Source organism: Zingiber officinale, chromosome 10A (genome assembly GCF_018446385.1).
Source record: "Zingiber officinale cultivar Zhangliang chromosome 10A, Zo_v1.1, whole genome shotgun sequence".
Lineage (NCBI taxonomy): Eukaryota > Viridiplantae > Streptophyta > Magnoliopsida > Zingiberales > Zingiberaceae > Zingiber > Zingiber officinale.
The window spans coordinates 17,331,197-17,341,653 of NC_056004.1; the positions used below are offsets into that span (position 1 = coordinate 17,331,197).

The 10,457-nt window shown below is 42.8% G+C and overlaps 1 protein-coding gene and 1 long non-coding RNA gene across 3 annotated transcripts; both read right to left on the reverse strand.

Annotated features, from left to right (window-relative positions):
* Nucleotides 1–4,041: 4,041 nt before the first annotated feature.
* LOC122027259 lies at nt 4,042–5,452 on the reverse strand. Its single transcript, XR_006124334.1, has 2 exons — nt 5,069–5,452; nt 4,042–4,333 (listed from the first exon to the last, which is right to left on the reverse strand). It is a non-coding gene; the product is annotated as an uncharacterized LOC122027259 (long non-coding RNA).
* Nucleotides 5,453–7,182: 1,730 nt separating this feature from the next.
* Nucleotides 7,183–9,753, reverse strand: LOC122026273. Of its 2 annotated transcripts, none has more exons than XM_042584941.1 (7): nt 9,570–9,753; nt 9,367–9,484; nt 9,042–9,130; nt 8,912–8,958; nt 8,722–8,813; nt 8,183–8,316; nt 7,183–8,102 (listed from the first exon to the last, which is right to left on the reverse strand). In XM_042584941.1, exons 1-7 carry the CDS (start codon nt 9,660–9,662, stop codon nt 7,344–7,346), a joined length of 1,332 nt encoding a protein of 443 aa, XP_042440875.1. In that variant the 5' UTR covers nt 9,663–9,753; the 3' UTR covers nt 7,183–7,343. The 2 variants fall into 2 exon arrangements, with proteins under 2 accessions (XP_042440875.1, XP_042440876.1); XM_042584942.1 differs by having other exon boundaries at nt 7,185–8,102; nt 8,722–8,810.
* Nucleotides 9,754–10,457: the final 704 nt, after the last annotated feature.

Here is a 10,457-nt window from a genome sequence, read left to right on the forward strand (position 1 = left end):
CTTTGCCTTTTCTGTTGTCTCGCATGGGCGCCTCGTCGGATGAAGATCCTCGATCACGATTAACTGTTGTGACTTTAGGAGGCGTACAAAATAATGCCCGATGAAATGGAATCGTGGCAGGCGGTGCTTCCGCTCGGCCTCCTGATGCTGACGTCGCTTGTTGCTCCATCCGCTCGGCTTGCACCTTCTGTTTCTGTTGCTCCGAGCTTAGTTGCTCTTGCCTCGATTAGAGCGTCGAGCTCCTCTTGGGAGAGCATCACGGTGTGATGTCGTCTAGCTTCGCCCATCTCTTCCGCTCGGATGCAGGTGCGTTCCCACAGACGGCGCCAATTTGATCCTGTCCAAACGCTGAATCGATGGACGCTGGGCACGTGGCACTTTTCCAGATGATGACGTGGACCTCTGACCGGCTGTATGGATCTCCGGCGAACCTGCAAAGAAGTCGGGCCGGGAAGGGGTTCCTGACGACGACCCTCCGACGCTCAAGTCAGGCAAGAGGAAAATGATGAAGTGGCTTCGAAGACGAAAGATCGCGTACCTCCGTCGAAGTCTAAGGGCTCTTATATAGAGCTGTGGGGAGGCTTATGCACACCTACCGAGGAGTACACGTGTCCTTTACCATACCGTAGCATGGGCTTCACAGAGAAGCATGCCTAACACCATACTACTACAGTCCGGGAACCTTTCTGATGGGACGGTAAAACCTTCCGTCATAAGATTATGCGTATAACTTGGTCGTCAAACATGCCCGTTGTCAGAAGATGTTCCCTAATGTCCCCTTATCCTTTTGTCTGTTCTTTCCCCGCGCCGAGCGTCCATCCGCTCGGCAGACATCAGTCCGACCGGGAAGATTCCACTCCACGTTCTCCGGTCGGCTTGAGACGATTCCTCCATTGCTGCTTTACGCCTTGGCCGAGCAGGCTTTCCGCTCGGCCCGGCGACCTTGTTCACCATGAGTGTCGGAAACCCGACTCCCCGTCGGGCTGTCTTTGATTTCGCTCGGAGTCGTTCGGCCGGTCGACCCACCCCTTCTCCGATCGGCCGGCACTCATGTTGACCCTTTTGACCTTTGACCTCCACGTGGCGTTGACTTCCCTCCAGAAGGGGGTCCCCCGACCTTATTACCGGATCACAAGTGTTTTGAACAAGAGTGGTACACATCTCATGATTCTATTATAGAAATTTGTGAGGTTGTTGGATCACATACAAAATACAAAGTTACTTCTCACAAAAAGAGTTACCATCATATAGTTACACTTGATTCATGGGGTCAAAAGATTGAGTGTAGCTTTAGAAAATATGATTTTGTTACGATTTTGTGTTCTCATATTTTAAAAATATTTATGATAAAAAATATTATAAAAATTTCAAGTGAGTATATATTGAAAAGGTGGACATAAAAAGCAAAAGGTGAATACTTTGGAGTTATTGATTCAATTGCAAACAAAGGTAGTTTGGATCCAAAAACTTGCAATAATATGAGATATAAAGAATTGAGTGGATTGTATGTTCAATTGGTTACCAAGGCAGTGGAGAGGGAAGACACTTACAAGGTTGTTAAAGATGGTTTGTTGAGTATGTTTCAGATGGTTGATGAGAGGTTACAAGTTAATAAACCAACTGTCTAACACTCTATTGAAAAAGAGTTTGAAATTGGTAAAGGAAACTCTCTTGGAGTCAAAGGAATTAAAACAAAGAAGAAAATGATTTCAGATAAGAGATTGAAAAGTGGCTTAGATAAGATTTCAAAGAAAAGGAATACAGCGAGGAAAAGCAACCAAACTTCAACAATTATTAAGATTTCACCCTCATTCTTATTAAAGTGTTGTTTATTTATTGTCATTACATTTGAGAAAGCATATAGAATTAAATCATTTTATTTTATTTTTTGTATAACAGGCTATAGAAAAGCATTATGAAAGTATATCCAGCATGCCAGTGTTGAAGGTTTGAGTATGGTCGAAACTGAATTTCAACAATTTTTGTTAACACAACTGTCTCAGGTTCACTCTAATATTGGTTATTTTCAGACAAATAATTGGGAATGATGGTAAGAAACTAACTCTTCTAATGAATATTTGATTGTTAAAGTATCAATGATTTGGTTATGCTATTGCTCTTGATATCTGACATCAAACAGGACTATGTTTGTGCTCTTCCTTCTCCTTGTATTCTTTTGAATGACTTGTAATGATATGTGTATTTTGAAATTGTTCTATTGATTCTTAACCATATATGTTGGCTTACATGGCTTTCCGTCTCTTTCTTTTTCTCTCAAGGGACATCAATTGTGTGGATGTTGCTATAATGGAATGCACATCAACAAAGAGTGATTGATGTCAATATAGGTATTTGTTTGTATTATGTTATATTAGCAAGCATTGAAATATATAAAGATAATTGTTTCCTAATTGTGAATATCTTATTCTTGCGCATCGCAGGCCGAAGGAGGGTGTTGGGAATACAATCAAAGTCTCACATTAAAAATACATGAAAAAGATCATGAGTTTATAAGATAAAGATATCTTCATTGGTATGAGACCTTTTAGATAGAGCCCAAAAATAAATCCATGAGGGCTTAGACTTAAAATGGACAATATCATATCATTATATGAAATCTTTTAATCCTAACAATTGGTATCAGAGCGAGGTAGCTCTTCACCGGACTAACCGCCAGAAGAAGCACGAGTCAAAGCCATGATCTAGATTGAACCATGTGGGTGGAACCTTGAACGAAGTAGGAGAGGCCCTGAGTAGGTCAGTGACCTGATGCTTGAGGGGAGGCCCTGAGCAGGTCAAGAGTGACCTGATACTTGAGGGGAGGTCCGAACCATGAGAATAATGATGATTCTTCATTTGTGGGAAGACTTGTTGGAAATATAATCAAAGTCCTACATTGAAAATACATGGAAAAGATCATGTATTTATAAGATAAAGATATCTCCATTGGTATGAGGGCTTAGACTCAAAGTAGACAATATTATATCATTGTGGAGATATATAAAATCTTTTGGTCCTAATAAAGAAAATTAGATTTTGGTACTTATATGTTGCCTGTAAAACTGTGTTCTAGTAACTAAACCGATATTTATAGAATATATGTATTTTAATGTTATCCTGATTAGTATTCTTTAGAAATAATGTGGTCCAAATGTCGTATGTTTTTCTTGTTATTTCGTGAACTATGAGTCCGTAATTTGGTTGTGATTGAATTCTGCTTCTCTATATTTGTTCGATGTGTCATCTCTTCTTAAACTAAAGATTTAGTTCATTTTTTCCTCTTATGTAGACTGTTTCACTTGACGATTCCGTTTGATAATAAATTTGGCAAAGGTGACTTATTAGCAGGTTTCATTATTTTCCAAAACAAAAATTATGATGATTTTAGTTCCATTTCCATATAGATATACTTCTAAATCAACTTCTCAACAACATTGCAAACAAGAACCTGATATACCAATCATATTGGAGGAAACAGTTTGAGATACACTCTAGTAGATAGAGATATTGTGGTCTTTGAGTGTCTAAAAGGGGGCATAATGACTCTTTTGTTGATCAAATTTGTAGTTCTACAAAACGATTAAGTGGACAAGGTTCAACCATAGAATTGTCACAGTTGAACAAGACTCCAAACTTGAAAGAAACGGGAGAAGATATGAAGAAAATATTAGAGAAGCACAACACAGATAATCACAGAGTTTCTGTGAAAGTCAGTGATAGCAATAGTATGTGCAAAGCTAGTACAAGCAATAATGCAAGTACTGAAAGCAGTTGTAGTAACATAGGCAGTAACATTAATAAACCTCACAAAGCAAAAGATTTAATGTGGGAAGCAATCCAAGCAATGCGTGCTAATTAAATATGACTTAAACATGGATAAGCAAAGATAATAGCATAACATCATTTGCTGACATAGGAAGCTTACTGAAGAATACCTAACTAATATCCATCCATAAACAAAAAAAAAATCAAATATTGACATCATCCATAATTATATTTCTTTATCACATTACAACACTAGCACTACTAAACCAGACCAACTAACAAACAAAACAAGTATACAACCAAAATAAATAAGTCCACTATCATAAATATCCAGACGATAAGCGATACATTTCAATTTCCTATATTATGCCCAGGATAAGCAATGCATTCATTTCCTAATGTCGGCTCTACTCTTGGCAACATCCTTAAATGTATATCACTAGTATCTTCATTTAGTCCAGTATCAAACCTCACCCACTTTAACCATAAATGTTGCTTACATCCATAATATAGTTTTCTGGGTTCTTGATTGATCTAGAGACTAGCACCAATGCTTAGTCCGCAATCCCTGCATCGTACATTTTAAAATTTGGTATGGTCAATGCTGCTGTTACTTGATAATGTCATTTAATAATAACTTAAAAAGTAAAATTTGATAAAATTAAAGCTAATTAGGAGAACCTTATCAGAGTCCCAAATTAGATATATTGAATCTTCAAAGGTAAAGGAAAAGGTATAATCTAATTTATGTGCAACTTATAATGATGTACCTCATTATGATAAGAAGCATGCTAGACTAATTAGGTCCCTTTGGCTGTTAGTGTTCTCTTAGTTTAATGTTTACAAAATGCATCTAAAAGGAAGATTCTTTCTTTAGGTTGTAGTTTGTTCAAATTTGTGCTTATGCATCAACATGTTCTCCATTTGAAGCTAAAATATAATTATATAATTGAGTGTAATGGAATAAATCTCACTTCATATTAGCACAAAGTTAAAGTGAAAATTAGCAATTATCATCAAACATCATGATAGTATCACCTAAAATACATGATTAGTTATATTGTAGGAGTCAGGACCAATAAACACCTCAAACTACTGGAGGTCATGATAATTTCAAAAAGCAATAGCACAATACTCATCTCACAAGGTTTACAGCAACAACTAGAGGTCAATAACTTTAGGTCCAAGTAACGCAATTAACTGTTGATTCTAGTTCTCTGATTCACCCTTCCATCTCCGGCTAAGGACGGCTGGCCAAGGGCATGATCAAGAGAAGGGGAGAGAGGGGGAGGAAGAAAGGTACCGAGCTAGAGTTCGGAAGGGGACGGAGAAGGAGAAACCGACCACCGTCGACTTAAGGGAGCGGAAGGAGATGGCGCTGTCGACTTCGGCTGGAGTTCAGTTTAAGGCGGGGACACGATCTATAGGTTGTTCGTTGAGGAAGGGCGGGACGCGATCTGCAAGCGGAGACAGAGTTGGAGCTCTTGGATACCTTCGGGAGGGGAAGTCGAAGATCGCCTGGAGAAAGTGGGAAGGAGAAGGGAGTCGCCTGGAGAAAGGCGGGACGCGAGCAGTAGGCGAAGACGGAGCTGCAACTCGGAGAAAGGTTTAGGGCATAGAAGGGTTCGGAGAGAAATTTCGGGAGCAGAAGGGGTTTGACGAGGGATTTCTTTTGTCACTGCAACGCCACAATGAAACTAGTTCGGATCCTCTGTCCCCATTTCTCTCTGTCCACGTGTCCCACTGCCGATCGGACGGGTCAGATTACATCTCAAGGATGCTTTGCAAATCACGAGGATACTGCACACATCTTAAAGATGTCATGATGCATTGAGATGTAATCTGACCCGTCCGATCGGCAGTGGGACATGGGGACAGAGAGAAATGGGGACAGGATCCGAACTACAATGAAACACTATTCATTTTTGTCATTACTTGTGTGAGACATGGGGACATAAAAGTTTAGGGATAGGAGATTTGAACTCACGTAAGAAACGTGTCAGATTTAGACAACATTAATCAATTTTTTTGGTAGATAAGTTAAAAGGCATCATCTAATGCCAACTTCATTACCGACTCTATTTTTGTAGAGTAAAATGTGAAAACTGTCAGCCCATAGATGATAACGGATCAAACTAAAGGGTTCTAGATATTCAACCCATATCTAATTATCCGAAATCCATTAAACATAAATTAGATCTTTAGGATTCGAATTATATTCATATACACAACTTACAAATAAACCTATCTAATAAAGATAATTATATTAATATTAGACTTTTTGCTATTATTAAAATTGAGATGCCACAAGAGATGGGCGACGAGCAACTATCCAAGAAGAGTCAGACGGCGAATTTAATTAAGAGTAATGATCTCTGATTAACCCTACATCCTTCCGGTCCGGCTGTTCCATTCTTTCTTTCTTCGGCCATTATAATGTCTGCGATTGGCGTCACAAAGTAAGACTTTGAAATGACCTATGACATTCCTGTGCCTAGAGTTCCAGCTGTTCCAAACTTCCGTTCTGACAAACCATGAGGGCAAGGGGTGCCAGAGCTCCATGAAATTGCTGATAGGAAAATCTCTTTCCACAAGAATCTTGTTGCTTTTTGGATTGCTCAGTGTGCCTTCACAGACTGGCCTAGTTCAGTACAGCATATGGCTCCTACTTGTTTAGCCACCTTCCAGTTTGGTTGATCGTGAGATGGTGACTTGACTGGAAATACCCGACTAAATCTATTTTGCATCCTTAGTAATATTCCCTACCGGATACCTTTAACTAACTACCCACGAAAAAATAACTTGAAGGATTCAGTTTGGCCAACCAATGTTCGCCAGCAAAAGTATAGACAAGAACAATGTCCAAAATGCCATTCTTTGGCGATGGACACAGAAGATCCAATACCAGTAGCTGTCTTAAGCGAAATGACTGGATAAATAGGCAACAAAGGGAAGAGGACATTCCTCAAACACAGTAATCTCCAACTCCAAAGTATCATAATTAAGTGGGTTTTCTTTCGGCTTCTAAAGATCAAAAACTAGTCGACAAACTAAAGTGATAAAGACATGAGCACTGGACAGCGACACAGATGCCCATTCCTTCCTGCCATTTCGAAGTTTTTGAAGTATCAGCCGCCTCAACGCACACAAGCTTATTAAATATTGAGCAACATACCGGTTCACCCAACCAAATTTAGATGTTTTTACCAGAACAAATTTTTAATTGCTGAATCTACCGGTGAACCCAGTTAAGGTTTCAGCCAATTTACTTTAACTCTGCACTCCGATGATCCAGTAGAAGTTTTGGCGTTTACCCAAAATGAAGATGTAGTTGTATATTAAGAAATTGTTTTTGCCTTAACCCTATGGAACCTTGAGCCCACAGTCAATCAGTGATGGAAGGTTAAATAATGTGCAGTGTGATGCGTCACAGTTATTTGCCTAGGAGATTAATATTTTACATCGCAACTAATCGTGGATTTGAAACTCTAGTCATATAGTCAATCACAGAGAGGAGGCGTGGTATAATTAATCTCATCAGGGAAATTAAATAAAGAGAAGTAAGCAGTAATATTAGCTCAGTAGTTTAGCGATTGCGTCTTCTGCTTCTGGTGGTGGTGGATGTTAATGGCGTTGCGACGCAGTTGCTGCTGGTGTTGCTGCTTGAGGTGCGGGGAGATGATGGAGATGAGCCCGCCGAGCGGCGGCCGCATCTTCGCTCGGTACACCATCTCATCGTACGGCCGCCGGTGGAACTTGAGATAGGGGAGGAACAATTCCCTCTCCCTCTCGCCTCGGCTATGCGCCGGGTGAGCCTCTTTCCGGAAGGAGAACAGCGCCACCGGCGACTGCAAGAAGGACGGGCGAGGTGTCCTCGGTTGCTGCTGTGGTGTCGGGGACGGCGGGGGTGGTTTCCTCTGCTTTCTCGGAGAGAATTTGCACGAGGTAGACGGCGTGCTTCGTGGGTCCGGCGCCCAGGAGAAGGCGGCGGCGGAGTGCGGCGCGGAGCGCGCGGCCGGGGAGGCGAACGAGAAGGACCGGGCGTTGAGCGAGGACGCGCCGATGAGGGAAGGGCTTTCGGTGGGCGCCGCGCGCGGAGTGGCCGTGGTGGTGGAGAGGTACCACGGCTTCAGGGAGTCGAGGTGGGAGACGGTGAAGGAGAAGCGCGACGACATGGAGAGGCCGACTCTTGAGGAGGCGTCGGCCGCCGCGTCGAACCGTAGCGACGCCGTCCTCGTCGGGTACGACCCGAACACGGCGTCTTCGAGCGACTCGTCGAAGTCGAGGGACGAGACCACCGCTGTGACCGAAGCCAGTTCCACAAATGGACGGACACCCTGCGTCAACACATATCAAAACAATATCGAGTTGCAACAAACACCACGAGAACAAAAAAAAACAACAACATCAACAATACCTTCCAGAGATAGGAGAAGAGGGAAGGAGGATCGACGACGAAAGCCTTGTGAAGACGGCATGGATAGTAGTCGTAGATGATCTTGAGAGTGCCCATGAGAAAGTTGAGGAAAGCCGATGCCGACCTGAAGAAGCCTGCATGTTGTTTTCCCTTTTCATCACTTGAAGTGTTGTTCAAGAAAACAGAGGAAATAATGGTGCACAGAATGGAACAAGAAGCCTGTGCTCACGTCTTCACGTAGAATGAAGACGATTAGAATACGGTAAAGTTTGTTTTGTAATAGAGTGATTAAGGTCAATGCATGGAGCCTGATGCCGGGTTTGTTTTGGTCGGGAGACAGCTCCCCACCGAACCAGAGCAGGCAGCCCCAGTGGGCTCTTGTGACTTGCAACAGAGCAGAGTAAGCGAGGATACTTTTAGTTAACGTCTAATTCTCTTTTCCAAGCAGATGTTAGTGCATTATTCGTTGGTCAGTAAGTATGTTCGTTGAACACCGATACAAAAGTGATTGTTTATTTACTATTGGATTTTGAACGTACTGGCATCGAAAAGAATCACGAACTGGTCCACGAATCTTGACATGGATGAGATTGCCACTTCCAACGTGAAGACCAGTAGGCGAACAAACCTGCTGGAAACAAGGAAGGCATTAATAATACACCACAGAGCACAGAGCACAGAGCACAGAGCACAGAGCACAGAGTAGAAAGAAGATGGAATAGGTCTCACAATTTTTGTGAATGAGTTTTCGGATACTCTTGCTTGATGCGGAAAACCTGTAACCAAAAATGAATCGATCACTAGAATCACCATTTAAATTAGTGTTCATATAGAGTTAAGATCAATATGAGGTGCTTACCACAACAGGCCTGGCTTCGCCGTCGTGACCTGAGACGTAAGCGAAGCCACCGGCCAGTTCCTCAGAGAACTCATCGGCTATTAAATGATCTGAGTCCAAAAGAAACGTAGTATCCGTTAGCTCAAAAGAAAAAGCAGGCACCCGCCCGATGATGCATAAAAAGTAGCGAGCGTCGGTTCAAATCATGGCTCAAGTAACATGTCACAGCCCGATAAAGAAGTTTCAAAAAGACGACGCCGCATTTTAGGACGAATTCAGAAAACAAACAAAAGAGATTTCGAAAGAGTAAGAAACGTCTGTTAGCAAAGAGCCAAAGAGAAGGAACCAGTTCCGACGCTCTCTCTCCAACAAAGGACGGCTCTTAGTTGCTTCGCCGCCTTCTTCGCGTTATCTCCCTTGGCTTTCAGGAACCGTTCGACGCAGGCATCGTTGCAGAACTTCTCCTGCAACGCAAACAGCGTAAATGAGAACACGTACGCGCACTTTTATGTGCATAAGAGAGGAAGAAAAATCAGGAGCGATTGAAACCTGCTTCACCGTGAGAGGAGCTTGCTTCTTTAAGATCTTGAGGACGGTCTCGATGCGCTCTCTCTCCTTGCCTTCTTGCTTCTCCATCCCCATCTGCCGAACAGAGAGCAACGCGACACCTCTCTCAAGCGAACATCAGAGAAGGCGACTCGTAAAGCTGCAGCGAAGTGAGAGTCGTCTCGCGGTGCAGAGAGGGAGAGACTTCGAGAAGAGTCCGTCGAGGGTATTTATCGAGCCGCAGAACTGACGGAGGGCGTTAAATGACAGCAGGATCACTGACGTCGCCGTTAATCGATCTCAACGGTCGTCGAATCGCTAGCGGAGGATCGGAAGGCGGAGAGCGTTCGGCGGGCGTCATCGTACCTAATTGGCGGAGGGTCGTGGGTCCCAGTGCAAGGTGACACTCTAGATCACGGATTCGAATGCTATTTATTAGTTTCCAGCGCAGCGTCGTTGGAGTCCACAAGACATTCCCATTTCTTTAATCCGTTTCCTCTCTCCTCTCGTCGCCGTCTCCTTCCCGTCGTCTCGCCGTGGAAAAACAAAGACACGCCCATGCACGTTGTCCGCACACGAGGAAACGCTGAGATTTTATTCACCTCGCACCACCTCCCAAACTGCCAAAGTCAAAACTCGTTCAGAATCTTCAGTTAAAATACTAGAAAAAGTTGGAGGTCGTCCCCAACGCGAAGAAGAAGTGTAGTATAACTATAAAAACGTACAGCTTCATCTACGTTCCCAACGCTTCCCATGCAAAAGAAAAACCAGTCACTACTTGGACTGTAGCGGACGTTTGGTTATTTTGTAGGGATCGCGACGACGAGAGATTCTCTCCTCTGTTTTCGCGATGAGGTGTGCTGACTACTTACTGAAACAAGTATATGCTAT

What these genes read in the sequence shown, in the direction of transcription:
- LOC122026273 (XM_042584941.1), bottom strand. Translation starts at nt 9,662, where the DNA reads ATGGGGATGGAGAAGCAAGAAGGCAAGGAGAGAGAGCGCATCGAGACC. An exon ending in CTCCTCTCACGGTGAAGCAG is followed by an intron (nt 9,485 to 9,569) that starts GTTTCAATCGCT and finishes TTTGCGTTGCAG; the next exon opens with GAGAAGTTCTGCAACGATGC. An exon ending in GCGAAGCCAGGCCTGTTGTG is followed by an intron (nt 8,959 to 9,041) that starts GTAAGCACCTCA and finishes TTTTGGTTACAG; the next exon opens with GTTTTCCGCATCAAGCAAGA.